Source organism: Lytechinus variegatus, chromosome 3 (genome assembly GCF_018143015.1).
Source record: "Lytechinus variegatus isolate NC3 chromosome 3, Lvar_3.0, whole genome shotgun sequence".
NCBI classification, from domain to species: Eukaryota; Metazoa; Echinodermata; class Echinoidea; order Temnopleuroida; family Toxopneustidae; genus Lytechinus; species Lytechinus variegatus.
Window position 1 is genome coordinate 31,556,042 of NC_054742.1, and position 26,310 is coordinate 31,582,351.

At 35.4% G+C, this 26,310-nt stretch overlaps 1 protein-coding gene and 1 long non-coding RNA gene across 4 annotated transcripts; one reads left to right on the forward strand and one right to left on the reverse strand.

The window, feature by feature from the left end:
• Positions 1–2,348: 2,348 nt before the first annotated feature.
• On the reverse strand, positions 2,349–15,395 carry LOC121410769 (cholinesterase 2-like). Of its 3 annotated transcripts, XM_041603061.1 has the most exons (8): positions 14,788–15,394; positions 13,122–13,284; positions 12,129–12,206; positions 9,251–9,369; positions 8,497–8,667; positions 7,685–8,193; positions 6,762–6,935; positions 2,349–2,946 (listed from the first exon to the last, which is right to left on the reverse strand). In XM_041603061.1, exons 1-8 carry the CDS (start codon positions 15,175–15,177, stop codon positions 2,760–2,762), a joined length of 1,791 nt encoding a protein of 596 aa, XP_041458995.1. In that variant the 5' UTR covers positions 15,178–15,394; the 3' UTR covers positions 2,349–2,759. The 3 variants fall into 3 exon arrangements, with proteins under 3 accessions (XP_041458995.1, XP_041458996.1, XP_041458997.1); XM_041603062.1 differs by lacking the exon at positions 12,129–12,206 and having other exon boundaries at positions 14,788–15,395; XM_041603063.1 differs by lacking the exon at positions 8,497–8,667 and having other exon boundaries at positions 14,788–15,395.
• A 1,474-nt stretch (positions 15,396–16,869) lies between these two features.
• LOC121412199 lies at positions 16,870–22,577 on the forward strand. The gene is made up of 4 exons (XR_005969567.1): positions 16,870–17,008; positions 18,776–18,910; positions 21,251–21,368; positions 22,424–22,577. It is a non-coding gene; the product is annotated as an uncharacterized LOC121412199 (long non-coding RNA).
• Positions 22,578–26,310: the final 3,733 nt, after the last annotated feature.

Sequence of the window (26,310 nt, forward strand, 5' to 3'; positions counted from 1 at the left end):
GTAAAAGATAATACCCCCAAAACCCTATGATGACACGTCACAATACAGGGGCCGCAGAGCAGTTTTCAAAGTGGGGGGGGCTGACCATGCCAAAAATCACAATCGTATTACATTTTTGTACTTGCTTATGGAAGAAAGTGGGGGGCTGAAGCACCCCCACTCCCCGCTTCCGCGGCCCCTGCAATACATCGTGCTCACTCAATCATGAACATACGATATCAAAATTTGGTCTGAAATGGTTAAATGATGGATAGTAAAACAGTATAACACTATAAAGTTCACCCAAAAAAATTTTTTGCCTAACTTTGTATTTGCACAATCTGAAAAACGACTCTTGTGACTTTTTTTTTAATTCAATCTTTAATTACTCATGCATGACTCAACCGATCAATCTCATTTTTCCCCAGGAGTTGCTTAATGAGTGTATAAAACCACCCATGAAATATCATATCTCAAAATAATTCCGTTCAAAAGTTACAGCAGTTTGATTTAGGGGGGACTTACTTTTTTTGTTGTGTATATATATATATATATATATATTTTATATGTATATATATATATATATACATATAAATATATATATTTACAAATTAATGCGAGCGTGAAGCGCGAGCCGAAATTTTTTAGTATACTGACCTTAAAACAGGAAAAGCGTACCTGTTAAGGACTGTTTGTAGTAACTCATGAGGAAGATACATATTTCACAAAACAGATATAATGGTACCAATGATTAAGATTGGTATTTAAAAGAATAATAGATGCGAGGGCGAAGCGCGAGCTGAAAATTTTGACATTTTGATCTGAAAAAAATGACAGTTTAATGGACGTTATTGATAAAAAACGAGATATATATCCAACAAAAGATTATTGCAAATCGAAGTGGGAGTTCTTTTGAGGTTTAGAACTGAAAACGGGACATTCTATTACCCTATTTAATCATGAAAAGTATGGTTTTTTCTACAGAAATGATGCGAGCGCGAAGCGCAAGCTGAAAATTTTTATATTCCAATCTGAAAAGATGACATAATTTGAGCACGATTGGAAATAAAGAACGTTTTGTGTATCTCAATCTCACTTGCTGAACATTACAATCTTATTTTATTTTTGCACATTCGGAATTATTGGGGGGATGATGTTTGCCCCCCCCCCCCGATATTTTCATTGGTGGGGCGATCGCCCCCCCCCCCCCAGGATCGACGCCTCTGTCATACAGGGATTCATACACAGGGGCGGAAATCTCTTCCAACTTTAAGAGGCTGGAAAATTGAAGCAAAAAAGGGTTATCATCCCAAATTTAAGATCATTTCGACGAAAATAAATTGACAAGCCCCCCCCCTCTCAAAAAAAAGTGGTTATCATCCCAAAAGTAAGGTCATCTGGTCTTAAAATGCATGTTTTATTTCGTTTTTGAATGATGTATTTTCTTACCATCATAGAAGACCACAAACTAGGGGGGACATTTGATATTGTGTTCCCGCCCCCCTACTATGTTGAGTAGGGCCGGGGGACACGTACCCCCCCCCCCCCGGGGGATTTCCGCACATGTTCATACAAACTTCATACAGGACTAATCAATTATTCCACGCTTCCATCAAATAAAGCACCTCCATCTCCATCATCATTACTTATTTCATATTATTCATAGTATAAGTTATTATTTTATTATCCATGATATATATATATATATATATATATATATATATACATGTGTGTGTAGTTATACATATACGTATGTAGAAAAGGGGAAAGAAAGAAATAGCGTAATTTAAGATTAAATTGCTTTCCACTTGTTTCCTTTTTTCTTCATCAGTGAATCTTAGCGATTAGAGATTATTATCTTTTATGTATCTTTTGAAAAAATTTTGAAAAAAAAATCATTTAAACTGCATCGAATTTGGCAGCATCATCGTCATCATCCTTCTCATCATCATCATCATCTTTGCCATCATCATCATCACCACCACCACCACCATCATTCTCATCATCCTCATCCTCATCATCATCTTTACCATCATCATCATCACCACCACCACCACCACCATCATCACCATCATCTTCACCACCACCACCATCATCATCACCACCACCATCATCATCACCATCATCATCATCATTATCCTCATCATCATCTTTACCATCATCATCATCACCACCACCACCACCATCATCATCATCATCACCACCACCATCATTTTCATCATCATCATCTTCACCTTCACCACTACCACTATTTCATCATCATCACCAACATCATTCATTTAGGCCTAAATCAACAACGCTAAAGGTCAAATGTTTACCACAGGGGCCAACTCTTAACCGAGAGAAACACGACATCAAAACGTTGATTATTTATGATGACACCATATTTTATTTATCATATGAAGTAATAGTGCCTACAATCATATCTTCCGGGTGCTGCATTGTGGCGTGCGCCTGTAATACACGGGGGAAGTAGGGTGATGCAGAGGTCCGAGCCCTGTGGTCTTTGAGATGGTGATGTTTAAGCCTGTTTAAGGTCCCATATCAGATTGATACACGTCCTTAAAACTCAATGACAATGACACACAACGTATTCTGGATTTGGTCATTTAGAACTATTTTTTTTACAATCAAAATACTATTTATTATTGTTAAGTGATGATAATGATAACAATTATTATTATCATTACTATCATTATTATTATCATTATTAGGTCTATTATTATTGTCATTATCATTACTACTGTTATCATTATTATAATATCATTATATTGATGTCTTCAAAGATGAGTTTGTAAACGCGCGAAGATCATATTCCAAAATCTACATTCTCTAGATTTGAAAGCGGAATCATCTGTCATTGCTGGTGAAATATTCTTCGAGAGATCTGTTGTGATGGGATCGTAGAGCGGCCAATCTGGTAAGTCTTTCATCAGCCATGGACTGTCTTCATTTTGATTCGGGTCTCTGCATGTATGTAAGAGAGTTTATAAAGAAAAATTATGAACTCAAAGTAATTCTCGTCATATTTCTCAGACTGATGCTAAATTGGCACGAAGTTGTACCATTGACCCATCCAGTGGTGTCTAGAATATTTAGTTTAAAAGCGCAAGTTTTCATGCGCAAGTTTCCGACACTAAACAGTCGTTGGGTCTGTATAGTTTTAGACTAAGTATATAGTCAGGGGCCTTAGCAAAATTTTGGGGACAGGATTTACAAAAGCGCCATTTTTAGCATGTGGGTCCCTGGTATCAAAAGCATTAATTCTAGATAGGGTGCCCCGAAATCGGTGAAGGGCACCCTATTTTAAAATGCTAATTTATGCAAATTTTATGCAAAAAACTCATAATTCACAATATCTCACTAAAAATAATTTTAAATGCCCAATTTTTGTGTATTTGGGTCTTCTTTTGCTAAACATTCAACTGCAGGTCGATTTTTATAAAATTGGTGAGTATGAATCAATTTTTAAGGTTAATTTATGCAAATTATATGCAAATCACATGTAAAAACACATGTATTACCATATATCGACATATAGAATTGTCAAAATCACAATTTTTTTCCACATGTGTCACTGGTACCAAAAGCATTAATTCTTGATAGGATGCCTCGATATCAATGACTGGAATCCTTTTTCATAGGGCTAATTTATGCAAAATTATGCAACATCACACTATTCACCGTGAATTAATGTATATGTATAGTACAGACCTCAACTTTTCTATAGAAGCCTATTTCTTTTCTTTTTTCGGGGGGTGGGGGTATTTGGGATTTATTTTGACGGGGCATCAAATCTAGATTGATTTCTGTACAGCTCCTGAATAAGAATCAATTTTCAATGTTAATGCAAATTTATGCAAATATGTGTAAAACTCATCAACTATCCTATTTTGAGGTTTTAAACCGAGGGACAAGCACAACACTGCATATGAGACACTGTTACACAATTCATTCATTATGGTGACTTTCCATGCGACCAGAGGAGAGCATCATGTTTAAAATGCAAATTTATGCAAATTATAAATCCTGTGCATACCCCTTTCACAATAAAAAAAACCCTCGAAATCATATGGAAAAGATAAACAGTATTTCATCTTTCTTTTCAAAGCAATTCAAAAGGTCAGATTTCTTTCCCAAGTAGAGTTTTCCCCTGTCAGAAAGAGGAGGGTATAGGGATGGTTCTCATGGCAGGAAAAGCTGTCCATGTCTGCCCCTCTGACAACTATGTACATTTTTTTTAGAACAGGGACACATAAGATTTGAGCAAAGAGACCTGATCCTCCTTTTTTTTCTGTCGTCCCTTGATTGAAGGTGACTTGAATAATTTCAGTGATTTTTCTTTATTGGCTTATGAATTGATCTCTATCTCTAAAACTAAGGTAACACCAAGACCAATTTCTCCCAATCAATTTTAGGCCGAATCAGAGTCGAATCTGTCTGGAATAGGTCCCGAATCAGAGCTATCGACTTCCCAAGATAATTGTCCAAATGCCTCCCCAAAATTAATTCAACCGAATTCCATCCAAATACATCCCAAATGTGGCTCGAAAAAATGTGTCTTGGCCACATTCTGGAGTATTTTGGAGGATATTCGGCTGGTTTTAAAATTTTCAAGACAAGCAGAATCTCTCCACGAATGTTTCCATTGGGGAGGGAGAACAGAATAGTCCCGGATCCTTCCGAAGCGATTCCGGGAGCTCCCCGAATCCGAGATGAATAAGTACCGAATCCAGGCCATTTTGGGCAGAATTGATCCGACTTTGTTCGGGAGAATTTGGTTTTGGTGTAACCCTTTGCTTAAAGCTAGGGTTAGAACGGAACCGAATCAGCTGCGAATCTACCATATACACGTATTCTGGTGGATTCAGGAATATTCTGTTTTGCCTTCGTAAATGCAAGAAATTCGGGAACATTCGCTGAAAAATTCAGCTCATTTTGAAACGTTCAAAACCAGCCGAATACCCTCCAGACTATTCCCGAATGTGACCACAAAAATTCCATTCGGGCCACATTCGGGATGTATTCAGATGGAATTCGGTTGAATTTTTAGAGGCATTTTGGGAAGACTCGATTCGTATCAGTCGTAGAGTAATTAAAGGTCTGACTCTTGCCCCCCCCCCATATCGTATGAATCATTACTCGAATACAAAGAAGAATATAGACGAATGAGATGAATTGGCCAGAAATTAGAAAGATGGCATCCAAAAAGCTGCCAAATCGGTAAATTATAGCCCATTTCGAAAGAATTTGGCACATTTTCGGAAAATTCTGTGGCGTACTTTGCAAATTCGGGCATAATCGTTCGATTCGGGTCGTTATTCAGGTCGTCATTTGGCGAAAATCGGAGGATTTGGGCTAAATTCGGCTCGATTCTGGTTGGCATACGGCTTTATGCTTTATATAATATATATTTGTCAATGGAATACAGCTTCATACATTGTACATAAATTATTGTTAATTTACATAATAGAACACACTTTTGCATGGAAACAGGATTTTCAATAGCATACAATCGAAGATTTGAACTGAGTGATCGAGGTACGTCAAAGGTTTGGCCCCTTTTCCACTGTTAGACCCACTGGAATGGGATTAATTTTAATACACATATAAAATAATTGCTAATTTACATAAATTAGCATATTTTGCATGAAGACAGGATTTTCAATGGCACGTTTGATAGGGTATTAAATCTATGGATCTGATAGAGATTTTCTTTAAGTTTGGTTTCTTTTTATTCCTTTTTACTAATTTTTACTATTCATGCATAAATCAACTGCTAATTTACATAAATTAACATATTTTTGCATAAAAACATGATTTCAATATCATGTTTGATAAGGAAATTTAAAGCTATTGACCTAAAAGAGACTTTCTTTGGTTTGGTATCTCTTTATTTACTTTTATTAATCAATTCCTATTGGCATATGGCTTCATGCATAAATTACTGCTAATTTACATAAATTAGCATATTTTTGCATAAAGTTGCAATTTTCAGCACCAGGTTCTGTGGGAAAAATTAAAGCTATTGACCTGATAGAGACTTTCCTAAAGTTTGGTATCTTTTTATTAACTTTTATTAATTCCCATTGGCATATGGCTTCATGCATAAATTACTGCTAATTTACATAAATTAGCATATTTTTGCATGAAGATGCAATTTTCAACACCATGTCCTGTGGGAAAAATTAAAGCTATTGACCTGATAGAGACTTTCCTAAAGTTTGGTATCTTTTTTTAAAAAAAAATATTAATTGATTCCTAATGGCATATGGCTTCATGCATAAAATACTGCTAATTTGCATAAATTAGCATATTTTTGCATGAAGATGCAATTTTCAACACCATGTTCTGTGGGAAAAAATGAAGCTATTGACCTAATAGTGACATAGGGAAAGTTTGGTGCTTTTGTAAACTCTGTCCCCAAAACTTCAAATTTAAGGCCTAAGGCCCCTGACTAATAGAAAGTAGAACAAATTCACAAAACTAAACCAGCAAATGGGGTCTGACTTTCAAGTCGCATTTCTCCTTCACTCTCTCCTGATTTATTTCATATTTGGAATTAGTCATCAAAAAAGGGATTTGAATATAGCTTTGTACTAAAAACATCTGATTAGTATCATTATTATGCTATCATTGTGAATCTGTGAGGATTTCAAACTTTTGAACGCATTTACCAGAATAAAAACTAAGATGAATTATTTACAAGTGGTTTATAAATGCAAATTCTGGTTGTCAAAGTGAAGTAAAAAGTATGTTTAAAGTATGCCTAATATAATTACCCCGAAGAGGCGAAGTTGGTCCAATACTGGATGATGTGTGACGTCATATTTACTTCTTCTGGTGTTAAGGTCCAATTGAGATGGGGTAGGAAGTGTACCCCAAATACAAAGAGAAGATTCTCACCATGGTTAACACGGGTCCAAGTTAAGGGACGCCAAAATGACTGGCTGGGTCTGCATGTAAAAGAAATTGTGTATATTTTCCCAAGTTAAGAATAACAATAATCAATCATTCATTCAATTGATTTCATTTTTTTTTCATTTTTCAACTTCGACATACACATACTGAATGATTAATAAGATAGAAAAGAATCGTAGTAAGATTAAAACACATTATCACCAAACACAATCGAATTAAAGAAATAACATTTGAAATAAGAACAATTTTCATTAGCGTGCCTCAGAATAGATTAATACTTTACCGAAAGATGTCATGACGGTATACATATTGTTACATTCTTAGGGCATGTGACGGGGTTCACGAAACCGATATATTTTCCGTCTTGGCATTGGGATGCCATGGATTGCCTTATTCCAAGCACTTCAATCAGGGAACATAACCAATTATTACCATGGCCTACTCATTTTTTTTCAACTTAAGGCAGGTTTTTTTTTAGGGGGCGGAGGTCTAGCCCCTTGCCCCCTTTAACCGGAACTGCTGGTACGTCAGGAAGGTGGAACTGGTTGCAAAACCTAAATAAATATTTCTATAACTCAAGATTAGGGTAACCGGCATTCGTAAGAAATCAAAGCTACATGGACATCATGGATAGAGGATACGAAAGAGCTGAGGTTCGAGTCATGGTTACGTCTTTCGGATGGTGACGCTAATGTTCACTCCCATGTGGGCGTAAAATAATATCCAATTATTGATACACATCTGTCAATGACACATCCATACTCAATATTCCTAAAATGCCCACCTGTGAGTCATATGATAACGGTATACTTTCAATCCCGCATCGGCTGCAAAATCTGCCACAGCGATGGTAGGACAAAACATGGTCATATCGCCTACGATGTCATTGAGCTTGTCAAAAACGTTCAACGTTCCATCATTCATGTACTCAGATAAGTACTCATCTTCATTTTGGCCACGATCACTGTACATCCTATTCGTATGAGAAGGATTTTCATGTATGTCCACATCGTATACCAATTCGATCAGGTCTTGAAGGATGGAATCCTCCACCTTGATAACGGTCGACATGTAATGTCGCAGCTCTTGACGAGTGACTGTGGGTGTCGTAATCGCCTTTGGAAACAACTTCATCATGGCCATCATCCCCTCATCTGTGTTAGCCCCAACGATGAGACTAACATTGTTGTACGAACCCATTTTGCCAACGGTGTCCGGAGTATCAGGGATGACTACATGATCGATGACGGGGAGGAATGCGATATCAGCTGAATCTCCCATGTCAGCTAACACCTGTTAAATAAACACGATGAATTAAGATAAGAGCTCAGATACACCATTAACCCTTATACCATAATGTGAAACATCACTGTGCAATATGCGAACAAAACTTGAAATTGAAAGAAGAAAGTATATTTATTTCATCTTCTTCCGATATTTCTCCTCAAGATCTCCTATCTTCTTCTTTTTTCTGTTCGTTTTTCCATTCCTCTGTATTGTTCCCCCTAAAGTCTTTGATATCTATGAAATGGAAGTTTCTTTTTCGAATTCTAATTCGATGCTTTACAAAATGTATTAAAGGGAAGGTGAACATACTAGTTGCTGCTTAGCAACAATTTCATGTGCAGGAATTTGTTCCAGACATTCTAAAAGTTGTGCAGAAGATGGCACTTCGCCACACCCCACCAGTCGACCTAGGGTATGAGCTCTGTTTCTTGCTGTTGCTAGGTCGGGAGACCTTGCCCATGATGATGTTGATGCTCCACTCTATGAAAGAAGGGAGACAATAACAAGTAAGTCAAGATATGAGTCGATATCCATCACTTGATATAAGAATATGAAATATTGATCGATTAATAAAAATAAGCTTCTTGTCTGCCTGTAGTCATTTTGCCCCCATCCGATTACTCGCTAGGCTAATTGTTAATTTTTGTTGACATCCATTTCCACAAATTGTATTCCATTTTTGTACATAATTCGTTTTATATGAAATTTATACCTTTAGATAGTTTAATGTCTCATTTCCCCCTTAATTTCTTTATCATTTTCATTTCCTGTTATTTTTGTTAGTTCATAATAGGTTATCTGAATCTGGAAACTATCAATAACCAGGCACCCGCTAATACAAAGCTTAGCAATGATCGTTTATTATTTTTCTACGATTGATTGCATTGACTATAATGTACAATCAATCGTAAAAATCAAGATGCGATTAATCGTTAACCTCTGTGTTACCGAGCCCAGGAGACAATTTATGTTGAATACCACACTGGCTATTCTTAACCATATAAGGTACGCGTGAGATATAATATATCTTTCAAAAGTGCCCGCTGAGTATATATATATATACCTGCATTATTGCTCGATGAAATAGACCAGACGACAACGGAGACATGAGATGGATATGAATGCTTGCTGATCCCGCGCTATCACCAAAGAGAGATACTCGATTTGGATCACCTCCAAATGCTACAGAGAAGAGATTGAAAAAGGCACTTAAATATAACACATCGAAAAATAAGACATTTATTTAGCACTGATTAATAATGAATTGATGGCATCTAAATTTTCCATTTTTATTTCACATTGATATCTATATTTGATTGTAATCATCAAAAGCAATATACAAAAAAAGTAAAACAATGAAAGAGTAACAAGCAAAACCAGGTCCATGAACCTATACTGGTTCAAGGGAAATTGAAATGTACATAAACAGTAAAATTACAAAGAAATAAGATATTGATTGCAAACAAAAAGCAATCATACAATGAAACTGAATGGGTGAATTTGCATTAACATGAAAAAGTATTGGCTTTAAATAGACTTGCTTACATGAGCAAAAAAAAGAGCATTCCATACATCCGTTATGGTAGCAATAATCATACATAACGTAGTATTATACATTAAGGAAGGCAGAAGACCCCCCCCCCCAAAAAAAAAAATGTCAGGTTCAATTATTCAACTTATAAGTGGGCTATCACACCCCAAAAATCCCAGATGGGTTGAATATTGGAAAAGAAATTATAACTTAGGATTTTGTACCTTATCCCAATGTTGATCTTTCCTACTGTATATATATATATATATATATATATATATATATATATATATATATATATATACATACATATATATATCATGGATGATATGAAACATGATTAAGTAAGGATGATGGAGGTGGAGGTGCTTGGCGATATGACGACGATTCAAGTTCATGTAACCTATACCTAAAGAGGAATATAGTGCATATAATGCATTTCATGTTCATTGCTTATCATTTGATGGACGCATGGAATAATAATTGAATTAGATTAGTCCTGTATGAAGTTTGTATATTATGTATATTATACGCAGTATATGAAACTAAGGGAGTCGATGATGTAAGGACTCAAATTTTTCTAATTTATTATTTCAGATTCTTGATATCTAATTATATCCATCAATTAAACACTCTAATTGCGAGGGAGATGGTCTGGTCCTATGGTCGCACTCCTCTTGGAGGGTTTCGGGGCGGTCATTTTGGGGTGGGCTTGGTATCTTTTGGGTGCATTTTGGTTCCTTCTGGAGTGAAAATTAAAAATAATAAATAAAAATAAATATAATGCTGTTCGCTCCAGAGGGAGCTATGGCGCGCTCTCGGGGATATGGATCCCGCTTTTGGAGTGACTAGTCTCTTATCTCTCTCTGGGAGGGGTGTGTTTGGGGGCCGGGGTGGCTCTTTTGCATTTAGAGTGAAGATTCAGGTGCACAAGTTAGATCATGCTTGTGGCTCAGAATGTAGACTGAAATGGAGGGTAGCTAGGGTTGAGGGGAGAGAAGCAGGCCGCGCTTACTGGGCTTGGATGGGATGTGGGGGGGGGGGGGGCAGGTGGGATGGGAGGGCTTTTACTTCGTTCACTCATTCAGTTCAATTGCGTCGCTATAAATTCTTTTGTTATAACTATTTTGTTCCTGATGACTCGAATGTTATATTATGTATTTTTTTTGTGTGTGTACAATTCTTTTTTGTATTTTGAATAATTATTTATTTGACTTTGTGAACAATGTTTTGTTAATATACTATTGTATGTATGATTTTGAACTGAATGTTTTAATGAATACTACTTCAAAACAAAAAAAATAATGAAAATGTGAAAATTGGAGATTCAGCAGGTTGCCTTCGGTAAAGTTTGATCATTGTCTTGTATGTTTGAAATAGTAAAAAGCCGGGGTTGGGTGTTTCATTTGCAGTTTTTAAGTTACGCAAGATATGACTTTCCTCAAGACGATACGGAAAGCATAAACATTATGTTTTTTGTACAGAGAGAGAAAGTGAGACGGAGAGGGATGGAGCGGTGGGTGTTGTCGGTGTCCAATGAACAAGTAGGCCTTCGAAGTTCATTGAACAAGTAGGCCATAGAGGTTCAATGAACAAGTAGAGAGAGAGAGGGAGAGAGAGTGAGAGAGAGAAAGAGGGGAGTGGGAGAGGTGGATGTAGCGGTGGGTTGTGGGTGTGCAATATAATGAACAAGTATATAGAGGATAAAAGAAAACGAGAAGTTTAGTGGTATTGATGATTGACAATGAGAATATCATATTTTTCTCGACATACTCAATATACCCGCTCTATTCTTTTCATCTGGACATTCGTCCCAGTTTATAAAGAGTTCATATCAAAACCATTCAGGTTTATCCGCCGTTCTTGCTTCACGGGAATATAATTATTTTATAGTGGCGTATGTGGGGGAGGTGCAAAATCGAGGAGTCGGTACGTGTCCCAAATGCCACTTCCAGGTGCCAGCGAAAAAAAAAACGCACGCAAAAAAAGGAAAATGAGAGAAAAATGAAAGAAAGAAAAGGCCCTTCAAATTGTCAATATCTGACCAGTGATCAAAGACGACAGCAGTGTAAACAGTTAAAAAGGCGATAGTTTTTTGCATGCTTCAAAATATTGAATACCGCGAGGGGGGGGTTCTTTACAAGTCACTGAAATAAATCTCCAGTGTGCAATAAAAATAATAATATCCCATCATACGATCTATACCATTCACTTCAGTCCAATATCGTTTCCTCGGCATTATTCAGTGGTCCATATAGAATATAGGTATGTACAAATATCGTAACAAAGAATTTGGATCATCACAAGAACAAAACCTTTGATTTTGAATGATGCATTTATATCAATAAACCCAAACACATAATAACCAAAAATATCTAGAAAAGCGTAGAACTATAATTCGACCGCTCACCTGATATGTATTTCCTAATCCAATTCAAGGCTGTTATTTGGTCCATAATACCGAGGTTTGGTGGTATGATATTGTCCCCTGAGTTTAATAAGAGAGAAAATAACATATAATGCACGGTCATATTACGAACAGTCAATTACTGAATAAAATGAAATAAAAATGGAAAGACTAAAAGCTGTGACCATGCATGCATTATACAGTGCGTCCCAGAAAAAAAAACCAAAGAGATTCAGTGTAATTATTGGCTATCATGATCATGAATTTGCTTAAAGGGGATTGAAACATTTGGAATAAGTCGGTTTGTGGCGAAACAAAAAAAAATCAAAGAATAAGAACAAAGAAAATTTGAGAAAAATCGGACGAATAATAAGAAAGTTATGAGCATTTGAATATTGCAATCACTAAGGCTATGGAGCCCCTATGTTGAACATCAATTCGGCGCCCCTAGGTCAAACATCAATTCGGCGCCCTCCCCTTCCATCTTCTTCAGGTTTTTTCTTCTCCTCTTCTTTCCCATTTTTACCTTTCTCTTCCTCTTTCCCTTCTTTTCTCCATCTCTTCTTCTTTCCCTTCTTTTTTTTCTGCCCTTTTCTATTTTCTTTTTTTTTCGCGCCCCTTTTCGCCTATTCTTGGGGCCCCCAAAGCCCCCTTCGAATAAGCGCATGGTAGAGGAGAACATAAGGGTGAATGATGTACGCGATACTGTACACGATGTTAACGATCATTATTTTAATCATGTCTATTGATTATTTTGTGTGTTCGTTTTCATGACATTTCTGCTTGTCCATAAAATTTAGTTAGTGAGAGAGAAAGGGAGTAAGAGAGTAATTTTACCAGCTTAATAATGCCTCCGTGTAAAATCAGTTCAGATCCAGACAGACTTCACTGCGATTCGATAAAACAACTGGTTATGCTCATAAGCTAAGACAGAGGCCGATGGGGGGGGGGGGCAGACAGAGAAAAACTTTAAAAACTGAGAAGTGACTTTATTACCCGTGGTTAGATATCCAAGAGCTCCTAAACGGTAGTTTATGGTTACCACTATGACGTCACCTAAAGCGACCAATGGAAGGGGAGATAACATTGGAACTGTTCCAGCGCCATACATGAAACCACCTCCATGAAGCCATACCAGCACAGCGAGGGGCACTTCCCTCTACATAAGAAAGAAAATATATGGATAAGTTATGAGTTATTGACACGAAGAATCAATAAAAAGTGTAAACATAAATCATAAACATTTTCAATTTCACTTGTTCATCACACGTATTCCATGACTTGTATAAGCTATACAGTGCGTATCAACAAAAGGTTTACACTTTGAAAAAGCCCTGGGAATTAAAAAATATACAACATGTGGGTAATTTTTTCACATATAATCTTGGGTTTGGGGCTCATCTATCTCATCTATCGTACACTGCGAAACAGTTCTCGTCCATTTCTCTTGCACTTTTAGTCAATTGAAACAAAACGGATACATTCAAGCATTCTGTAACAATTTGCCACCCATATTGAAATTTCAACACATAGTAAGCACAACCTTTACCTTTTATATGCCAGCTGGCTCAAAATCTGAACAAAAGTTTAGATCAGACATCTCCAGCATTTTTTCACTAGGTTTGTATCATTTAAAGTGGGTTTACATTTCATGTTTCATTTTATACTTGTTTCTCCTCACTTTTCCCAAGCTTGACATTGATTAACAAAATGAAAATAAAGTCTAAGCCATTTCATGTAAACCACAGCTCAGTGTAAAGCAAATATCGTCACGACGGCCTCGGTGTGTGGGGGAGTGGGGTGGGGCGCAATGCACTCTTCGAAGTGTTTTGGGCAAGGAAACAACTTTAAAAAGGTAAAAGATATCATCAAATCAATTTTTCTAGCTAAATTCCACGTGTTCTTCATGATTAAGGTCTACTTTTACTTGCATAACAATTTCAAAGTTCTGCGCAAATCGTTTTTGACTAACTTTTCAAAAGTAAGTGGTGCTCGCTTAAGCGGAAATATTTTTAGACAGTTATATCGTAATTTGCTCGAATGGATCTGCACCAATGTTAAAATGTGGAAAAGTCTTCAGGATATTACAAATATATAATTTTACAGGATTTTTTCTAAGTGTAAACTTTTTTTTGATACGCACTGTATATACCATGGAAACATTGGCTACTGCGTCCTGTTGCCATGGTAGTTGCCAAATGTCAAAGTTTACTATAATTTTAAGTCTTCTATGAAACGGACCCTGGTCTCACCAATGAAATGCCATGGTAAGTCCTTGGTCTTACAAAGAAAAATTGCTACCGATTTTAAATTAACTGAAAACGACATTTATTGTGTAGTATATAGACAGAATAATTAGGCCTATATCAATCTTAATTCGGATCGTTTTGTAAGACGGTCTATATACATGATGTAGCTAATATTTCCAATGTATGGCGTACAGTCGGCCTAAACAGGCATATAACCCCTATTATATGCTACAAAATTAATGATCTGGTACATAGTATACCGCCTTTCTGATACCAGAACCAATGGCAAGCCTTTTATGCATTTTTAAACTTTTTACATTTATCATTTCGTGCAATGTTACGTTGGCATATGCATAATGTTCTTGCATGCAAATTTCAAACTACATGTAGACATGGGAAGAACTTGTACCCACTTGTGGCAGAGGCACAAAAACATCAAGAAAGAGGCAATCTTCTTCACTGCCAGACTCGGTGTTGTATACTGGATGAGGTCCCTGTGGACAACTTGGTCCGCCCGAATTTCCGTCTACTTTCAAGTCCAAATCATGCAATTCTGGAGGAGTGAATCGTCGGCGTCCCACAGGAGGCTTTGCATAGCGAAGACCACGGTAAGATGCCACTTGGCGCTTAACTCCAAGTTCATTGGCATGGAACGTTGAACAAGATCCCTCGATGGTGCTAGATCCGGCGTGGATCGTTGGAGCTTTGCAGTTCTCGTTGCAAGCAACAGGTTGAAATGCGTGTAGTCCAAAAAGAAATTGAACGCAAAGAGAGGAAATTACAGTATTGTAAAGAATCATCATCACCTACCCGTTGTCTTCAATGGCGGATTAAACTTCAATTTGTCTGGATTGTAAATAACGTCGAACCTATTTAACTGTATATCCCATACGCATATGAATCATGAGAAAAACACACAAGTTCAAGAAGACTTTAACTTCTGCATGTTTGTAAGGTGAATGAAAAATCACTTTGCAGTTAGATACTAAATCCTCATACATTTACGAATACTAAGTAAGAACCGTTAAGAGTTAAACGCCGGTATCTTATGGCCGTGCAGGTACCAGTAGCTTTCAATTTGACGGAAATTTGTTAGTGGGAACGACAACATCTCTCACGAACCAAGAGACGCAAATTTCAAGAAACTGTATAGATGAAAACTCACACTGCATTTTTGATAATGAAATAAAATCTTCCCCATGTACGGATTTCGTCTTCTAGCCGACTCCTCGAATAGGGTTTTATTGGAATATCCTATAAATGTATAGACTACAGCTATAAAGGATTGTATGAAATATATAAAGTGGTGTCGACCGCTAATGATATTTTCATCTGAACCTTGTTCAATTCCTTTAATAATCATCGTCAAGAAAATTATTACTTCCATACTTTATGTGTGAATAACAATTTTATATCTATAGGTCAAAATATGAATTGATATTCTGTTGCTATGGGGGCAATTCCATAAAATATGTACGTCCAACCCCGATGTGGAACCTTCCATGAAATTTTCTGTCTCTGGTTTCTTGTTCTTTTTGACAGTCTGTAATGTTCTTAAAGGACTACGACTTGGTCAGTCTATGAAGTGAAGTAACACTTAAGTAAAATGGGGGTCGGATGTACGAATAGGTTGTTCATTATGGAAGTGTCCTATGGGAAATAATAGGATAAAGTGTCTCCTGACAGGTCAAATTTGTGTCTATACCATGATAGGCGAATCATTCAAAATAAAGGTTTCCACTTGAGTTTGATAGTGAGTTTTATGCAACGATTGAGTTAGACTCATATATGGTTATCAAAATCAAGCTTTGCATAAAGAGCGATCACTCACCATGCATGAAATAAACAAATGCATACGAGTGTGTTTCAGCTCATGAATATCTTTATAAAAAAGATTGTTTTCGCATCTACTGGTACCCCGAAGGAGAATATCATTTCCATTACTGGTTCTAATTAGATTGTTGTTTCTGCGTTGTTTAGATTAATTTCATGTTTAATTTAGTAGTTATTAATAGTTTTTTTTAATCAATAACAATTGACATGATTGATAGAAACAAAACCACGGATCTAATAGTTCATGACCTCCTTGTCATATAGATCTTCACCAAAATTAACAGACATTGAATGTATAAATATATTTGATTGATTAATATAAAAACGATTATCCACCTGTTTGGGCGATACCACTCAAGCCTTCTATAACATATTGAAAATAGTTATTATTGTTTATCATTTTGATAAAAAGAACAATGAATGACATATGGACTTTGGAAACAATAGTTTCAGTAAATTTTCAATGAATATCAAATCGGAGTATATAAATCAATCAAGACATCGAATTAATGGTGCAGTGCAAATGAGCAAGGGCCGTAACAAACAAACAAATGTAATTTGTTCGATATCTTTCAGATGAAAAATTGATTTCGACGAACTGCAATAAATCTTTAAATTGTTATTGTAGATATGCTGGTATTGCCTTCTCTTCCCATATTTAGGTCACGAAAGGAGGAGTCACGGTGTCCTTTATAAAACAGCGTTCATCAGTTTCTGATCGTGAACAGTTCTTTACGCCACCTCGTTGCTACTCTTCTCGTCATCTGTTTTGTTGTTGTTGAGACCTATAGGCTCGATAGGGTAAGTAAGTCAATGGTGGTAACGTATGTAGGACATAGGGTAACGATTCTTGTGTTAAATGGGAGGCCCCCTGAAATTTCCCTCGTGTTCTAAAAAAGTGGTATTGAAATTCCAATAATCCTAATAAAATTCTTTAAAAATTTATGAATTTGCATTCAAATTTTGTACAAAACACTACTGCATCTCGAAATTGACTATGTAATTATCCGGGAGGGGAATCAAATAGTTTTGATGCAGGATGGGATCCTCTCAGACTTATATACTTCATTATTACTAATAGAATCTAATTACACTACATGCAATTTGTATGATTTACGAATTCTATTACGTAACACTCGTATAAGTCTTCAGAGGATAGCATTTTCAAAGCAAATCAAGGATACAAGAAGTCAATTTAATACAGTTTCTCCCATTATGATCTCCTAAAATCATATCTCAACGTGGACATACAATGTTGCCAACATAATTGTTTCATAAAAACATCAATTTTTTTTTGACATTATGAGAATGTACATGTAATAAGACACATTTCTGGTGCCTTAAGCTAATTGTGTTATATTATGATTACGACATGTATGTTATCAACGTTGACATATAAGTCAATGAAATGCTATTACAAAGGCATTTTCAGATATTATATTTACTCTGTGCAACCACTTACTGGAGAAAGAAACTTGAGAATAGTAAGACTGAGGCGAATTCGTAACATTAAGGGATGCATGTATATCCGTGGATACTTGGTTTTAAACTTGGCACTGGTACACCCCGTGATATACTAATGAACAGTATAAGAATTCCGTAACGCAGAATGCATTTAAGGACCAGCCAAAGATAATATGAATATTCAATTATTTTTTTTTTAACAGTTCGATGATATTTTGCGAGGGAGCGTTTAGCTACCGAGCGAGAAAATGTTAGAATTTGGATATTAAAAAACTTTGATTTTAGAGCACTTAACGACATGAATGCAATACTGTATTATTCAATTTTTTTTTTTTTTGGGGGGGGGCTTCAGGCCCCAAAGGACCACTTCTCCTAAAACCGTGCCTGTCGGTACCACCCGCCGTAAAGCCCATAACATTATATAATGTACATACAGACCCTCAAAAAAATAATGAAAACGTCGCTCGTCTGAAAAGATATAATAGGCATATTGATGGGGGACTTGGGTAACCTTGCCCCCCAAAAAAAAAAATATATATATATATATTTCACAACCCAACAAATCTAAGAAAAAGAAGAAGGAAAATGGAGTAAAGGTAAGAAAATGGGTGAAACATTTTTTGTTCGATTATTAGATTATCGAAATTTCATGCAAAATTTCGATGTTGGTGCTGATGGTGGATATAGGGTTTCGCATGCCTTCAACAGTTCCAACCTCGATCTGGGTATACAGAATAATGAGTCAAACCATAATTAGGCCTATTAATGATAGCTTGACCAGGTTGACCGTATGTTTGTTCCCAGATACTGAACTAAATCTTCCCTATACCAACACCAAAAAGTCACCACTTGAAAATCAAGCATTGCAGTATATTCTCCATCTACGAGTAACAGTTTACGTGGTTTAAAAGACTTAATTTCAAGTTACATTGTATGCCTTCGTTCATTCTTTAAAAATGCAAGACAGTCCATGACAGTGTGGTCAGTCGTAATGTAGGTAATCATCAGCTTTCTAATTTGACATTTGATTTTTCAGTTATAACTCATTTAATCTATATTGTTGAAATGTGAATACTTTTTGCTTTTCATCCTAAACCAATATAGACTTCATCAGGAGAAGACCCGCGAATTGCATTCCAATTTCCAAGATGGCGCACAAGATTATTTTCATTTCCATATTGCTGTGCTGTGTTTTCGTTGATGTCATGTCTCAAAACGGCATAAACAATGCTGAACATTGTAAGTAAAGACATGAATAAATACTTACTTGCCTTATTTCTTGAAATGGGACGGAATCAGAACATATTAATTTTGTTAGATCACATGAATTGACCAAAGGTGTGAGAGTTCAGCTCTTTAGCTATTTTTTTTTCAGCTCAAATACACCTTTTTGTGTAACTACAAAAGTATCTGAGTTTTCGCAATTTAAGCTACTGATCTCATTGTTGGTCACATCCCAGGTCAATATTACATGATATCATAATGGAGATTTCAGAATTCTTTCAGTTTATTTAGACATTCTAGAGGAAACAACTTTCTAATGACTTACTTATATAAGAGGAAATTTGAATTAATATGATAAAAACAGAGAGCTTTGATTTACAACTGTAACAACATGAAAGCACATAATAAAACAGAATCCGGTCGAAATTTGACTAGACATTCCTTGTCAGGAGCTGCTCCATAACGAACAAAGAGTAGTCAAATGAAGCACATTTTTGAAGAAGAGTATATTAGCACGCCTATCAAAGCAATCGGTTCCCATGCAGGCGCGGTTCTAGACCTTTTTTTTTTTGGGGGGGGGGGGGCTTCAGGGGACTTGAAAAATTTTCGACGTTGGGTTTTTCAATACAATGAAAATGGCCTACTGTGGATAGCCTTATACACACCAAACAGCTAGTCCCCCTCCTATAATATTATTCCTAATATCATGCGAGGGAGTGTAGTGACCAAATAAAAAAAAATCACATTTTCAAAGTGTTTCAGAATTTTCCATCTATATCATGCATCAGGGCTTGATTGGTGTTACGGATGTAGATGAGGGAATTTAACGATAAAGGGGGGGGGGGGGGGCTGGAATGGATTTCAGGAAATGGGTTTGTGTTATTTGTTACTTTCTCAGAACTGAGGGTTTTTTTAAAGACTTTGAACGCAAAAGGTATAATATAACATTGCAGGAGAATGAGAAGATGGGGTTTTAATATCATTGACACCCCTTGAAAATATTACGATTAAATGTGGTGACCAGGGAGGAAATGTTTGAAGTGAAACCTAGCATTTGGAGCAATTTATGAACTTTACAAATAAATAGGCCTACACCTGCAACATCGTTAAATTGCTGAATGGGATACTCATTCGACTTTCATAAAGGCTCCCAAAATGGCCCAATGATAACACAAAAATATACACACGAGCATATTGTAGAGAGAAGACTCATTCATTCTACATCTTGCTTCTATCATGGGGTAGGGGACGATCGCCATGAAAATATTGGAGATGCGGCAAACATATCGATTTGCCCTGCCCAATAATTTTGACAGATTGACGAATTTAAAAATCCATTGCAAAAATGTGTTTGACAAACATCTGAAACCGCTATAAAACCATCAGACTTGACATGAAAATACTATTTAAACATATAAGACTGTAAACTTTTCGATGAGCTTCACTTGCAAAATTCTGCATAATAATTTAGCGCGCAGAGCGCTCCGAAATATTTTGGACATTTTCTTTACCCCTTCTCGCCATCCAAAACATGGATCGATACTACTGACTCTAAAATACATGTTTTCAATAAGTTTAGCCTCTATCGGGGAGTATTTAGCGACAGAGACATTTTTAAAGAAAAATATAAAGAATGACAAATATTGGAGTGCTTTTGAAATGCAAAACACGACAGGTTAAGAGTTTAAACTTCAATTTTATGGCATTTCTTCGTGGGTGAAGTATACATAGGGAGATTAATTTGGAAAAAATGTTGCAAGGTGGTTTACTATAGCCTATTGCATGAGATTATTTATTTCTTATACTAACACTTTGAGAGAGCATTAATGTATTCTTCATTTAGATGATATTTTGCGAGGGAGCGTTTAACGACCGAGCGAGAAAATGTTAGAATTTGAATATTAAAAACTTTGATTTTAGAGCTCTTGACGACATGAATGGAATACTGCATTAATCAATTATGTAGCGATTTTTTTTTTTGGGGGGGGGCTTCAGGCCCCAAAGCCCCCCCCTAAAACCGCTCCTGTCGGTACCACCCGCCATGCCCATAACATAACATTATAATGTACATACAGACCGTCAAAAAAAGAACGAAAACGTCGCTTTTCTGAAAAGATATAATAGGCATATCGATGGGGGACTAGGGTACCCTTGCCCCCCCCCAAAAAAAAAAGAAAAAAAAATTCACAACCCAAAAGGCTAAGTTAAAAAAGAAGGAAAATGGAGTAAAAGTAAGAAAATGGGTGAAATATTTTTTTTTCGATTAGGCCAAAATCTAATACGATATCAAAATTCATTCAAAATAAAAAAATAAATAAATATTTTTTTGATTAACTTTCTTGATATTTCTTACAGTCGAAGATAACTATCCTCTGGATGAAGCTTCGGTACAACTGTGTCTCCAAATGAACTTTCCTGTGGAATTCTGCACAACTAAACATGGTGCACAAAAGGAGCAATCCTTCGAGAAAAGGTGCAAAAAAAACTAAAATTTTAAAAAATATTCCATTGCTTCTTTTAGTTGAAATTTATTAAATCAAGCTGACCCCTGCCATAGAAATGGTAAAATCAAGAACAATGATGATGACAACATGCGGACAATAGCGTGTGGTCAGGCGCCTGACTACACCATGAAAGTCTAGGGTTCGATTTCCGGCACGGCCTTTGACTGAGTCATTTTCATCTACATTGATTTTATCTTGCATCAAATATATGAAATACTTTATTCATTATTGATACCAACGTGTGCACGTGTTTAAACAAATTCCTATTGTCTTTTCTCATCAGAATGTTTCATTTTATCCCTCACCAAAATGGAGCTAAGAAGTAGACATGAATAAAACTAAAGGAAAATGAAATATGGCTGTATAGTTATCATGTATATCATTGAACTGACTTTTATAGCAAAGTGTGCCAAAAAAAAGAAATTAAAAAGTATATTTATCATTATTTAACGAAAAAAATAATGTCGATGTGCATATTGAATAGAGATAGCCCTGGAAGAAAGATAAATTATATAAAATCCAAACAGCGATAAACCTATTTAAAAACTAATGAACACTTGCTTATAAACTTTCAAATAATCTAGCGTCAAGTTTAAATTCGTCTCCATCCGATTTGAAAACCTGTATTAAAATCCAGTTGAGGCTAATAAAGAAGACATGGGTTGTTTTTACAATTAAGGTAACAAAACTGCCATATTTGAATTTAAAAAAAATGTTTTGTTTTTCCAATATTTCGTGTACGTGAAGTAAATAAGTGAAGAAATACTTAAAAAAACATTTTAAAGCATAAGCTCATTCACAAAACATGAATCAACACATACAAATTCGGAGAGAACATTCTTGGGCAAAACTGGCATTCGAATTTTGGTTAATAGTCACCAAAAATAAATCTGTAGCTTTGGGGTTTTCGGCTTTTAGATAATTGCATTTTTATCTATTAAGATCGGTAAAACAGTGTCTTATGATTGCCAATAAATTAGAGAAGTAAATGTGTATTTTCTCTCTCTCTCTCTATCTCCTGCAGGTTGTTCTAACCGGGTCCAATTGGTTTCCATCGTTGATTTGAGATTACAGAACAAATGTTGTTTGTATGATGCACAGGACGCATTTTTTTTTTCGATGGTATACCCTGATTGTAAAACAACACAGAGTAAAAATAAAGAGCGAATATCAACAATTCATTCATAACGCTTGCTATTTCAGTATTCATGTGTGTTTATATGATCATTATTTCGAATGATAATAATCACGTTGTGGTCTAAAGCCCCTTTCACAATTGGTAGTGCGACTGCTTACAACCGTTGCGATTATGCGCAACATATTGTGACCAAATGATCGCAAACGATCGCACGAGCAATTGCCAAAGCCCCTTTGAATAATATGATTGTTATAAAGAAGCTGAGGGAAGGACCCGGGAGGCGTTGAGCTAAGGGGGGGGGGGGTGGGGACACGTCGTGAGTGAGAAAGAGTAGGTCTTATATGGTAAATATTGAAGAAGAAGGGAATATGTTTCGTATTGAGACCACTGTAAGAAGAGAATGACGATGTACAGGTACACTAGCGTATCCAGCATCAATTTTAAAGCCGAGTCCACCCCCAAAAAGTTGATGAATATAAAAAGAGAAAAGTCTAACGAGCATAACACTGACAATTTCATCAAAATCGGATGTAAAATAAGAATGTTATGACATTTTTAATTTTCGCTTAATTTCACACAACACAATTATATTCACATCCTGGTCGGTACGCAAAAAATAATGAGGGGACTGATGACATCACTAACTTACTATTTCTGTTTTTATTTCATTGTATGAAGTACGAAATATTCCAGTTTTCTTCCCGTTGTTCAGAGAGAAAAGTTTTTTTCCTCCCTGAACATGTAGAATTACCATTGTTCTAACGTTTTATGGTTCAGTCAAGTTAGTCCTTGTTGTCAAATCTGTAAAAATTGAAATATTGCATAATTCAAGCAACAAAAAACAAAAGAAATAGTGAGTGAGGGACGTCACCGACTCTTTTATTTGTATGTCACTAAGTTATGCATATAACAGTTTTGTGAAAAATAAGCGAAAATTTAAATTGTCGTAACTTTTTTATTTTACATCCGATTTTAATCAATTTTTCAGCTTTATGTTTGTATGATTTTTCTCTTTTGATTAAAATATAAGAAGCTTGCAAAAAAATTTTGATACTTTCAGTGAGTTTTTATCCATATTGAATACATTTCCCTTTTCCTTAATCGCCATATCAGAAACCTGGTTACACTCAACTTCACCAAACATTTTTAATATTGACAATTATACATTTAAACATAGTGATCGTAAACGTGGAATGGGAGGGGGTGTCGCTTTTTACATTCATAATGATTTACATTTCAAGATAAGACATGACATTCAACTTGAAGGTATAGAATCTTTATTCATTGAAATTATTGATGATAACAATAAAAACAAATTAGTCGGAGTAGTCTATAGACCACCAAATAACATCGCTAACATTTTTTTCGATAAATTGGAATCCTGTCTTGAAACAATATCACACGAAAACAAGGATATTTATCTCATGGGAGATTTCAACATAGACATATCAATGCCTTACTTTCCTCTTGGCCAACAGTTAATTAATTTGTTTTCATCATTTTCTTTTAAACCTCTGATAAATAAATCAACGCGGATAACAAGTACATCACACACAATAATAGATAATATATTTTGCAATGCAAATTTATTAGATAATAATAACAACAACGGAATAATTTACTACGACATTTCTGACCATCTACCAATCTTTACGATATGCCGAGATTATAAACATTTACATAAGCCACACATTAAAGGAAAAGTCACCCGGCGAAAAGAAACTAGACATAACATAGATGCTCTTAAAACTGATTTGAGTGCAGAGGGATGGGAAGACGTTTTTGGAGAAGATAATGTTAACAGATCGTATGATATATTTCTAAATAAACTTCTTCAATACTATGACAAAAATATACCTCTGACGAGAATCAACCCAAGTAAAAAGAAGAATAAACAACCATGGATCACCCAAGGTATAATTAAATCAATATTCACTCGTAATCGATTATATAAGATATCGCTTAAATCTCCCACTCTAGAACATATACACAAATACAAAAAATATCGAAATAGATTAACATCAATAATCCGTCTAGCTCGTAAATCGTATTTTTCTAACAAAATAGAAAACAACAAAGATAATAACAAAACATTGTGGAACACAGTAAATGAAATGTTAGGTAAAAAAACGCATGATCTTAATAATGTTGATTTCCTTCTAAACGGGCATAAAACGCAAGATCCTTCCGAAATTGCTAATGCATTCAATTCTTTTTTCACCAATGTTGGCCCTAACATTTCATCTAAAATAGTTACTAATGCAAACGACTTTACAAAATATTTAGACAACCATACTGAAAATTCCTTATTTTTCAATCCCACTAATATTTATGAAATTTTAGAAATAGTTCGATCATTTAAACTTACTAAATCTAGTGGTCATGACGGTATCAGTGTACATTTACTTAAACAAATAATTCATTTTGTGGCTTATCCACTATCACATATATTCAATTTATCTCTCATAAATGGAATTTTCCCCGATCAACTTAAAATTGCAAAAATAATTCCCATATACAAAAAAGAAGACCCTTGCCAAATCGCCAACTACCGCCCTATTTCATTATTAACAAGCATTTCCAAAATACTTGAAAAAATAATTTACAAACGACTATATTCTTTTTTGGACACAAATAACTTATTAATTCCTAATCAATACGGATTCAGGTCAAAACATTCAACTGACTATGCAATTTTACAATTATACGACAAAATAACAGATTCCATTTAAAAAAAGAGCATACTGTCGGAGTTTTCATGGATCTATCGAAAGCATTCGATACTATCGATCATCATATACTGTTGAATAAATTACAAAAATATGGAATCAGAGGGATTGTTTTATCATGGTTTCAAGATTATCTGTACAATCGATATCAATATGTTTATTTTAACTCTAAATCTTCTGAAGTTTGCAATGTTAAGTGTGGAGTACCACAGGGTTCTATCTTAGGCCCTTTGTTATTTTTAATTTATATGAATGATATAATCAATGCTTTACCCCTACTTACTTATGTTCTTTTCGCAGATGATACCAATGTATTTTTTTCACACAGTAACTTAGAAACGCTTGTAACAGTACTCAATAATGAATTGAATAAATTGTCCATGTGGTTTAAATCAAATAAACTCTCCTTAAACATTAACAAAACAAATTTCATATACTTTAAACACATCAATTCTAAGCATATATTTCGTGGCTCCATTAACATTGATAACATCCATCTTGCTGAAAAACAAGAAACGAAATTCTTAGGTGTATTCATTGACTCTAATTTAACTTGGAATAGCCACATTCGTTATATTAGCACACTTGTTGCCAGAGGTATTGGCATACTATTCAAACTGAAATATTGTCTTTCCCAAAGATCGCTATTTATGCTTTACAATTCTTTTATTTTGTCACATATATTGCAACATATTGTGGGGCAATTGCAACAAAACCAAAATAGACTCAATTCTACGCCTCCAAAAGAAAGCACTCCGCATTTGCTCTCACTCGCAATTTTTAGCACATACTGATCCAATTTTTCGGAACCTGAAAACATTAAAAATTCATGACATTCATACTTTCCAAACTGCCATTTTTATGTACAAGTTTTCAACTAAATCTATACCTACACCCTTTCAAGATATTTTTGTTTACAACAGCAACATTCATTCATATCCTACACGCCACTCATCCAACATCCACCTCACAAACCCGATAACAATATTCGCACATAAAACGATCAGACATCACGGCCCAGACATCTGGAATGATTTACCCAAT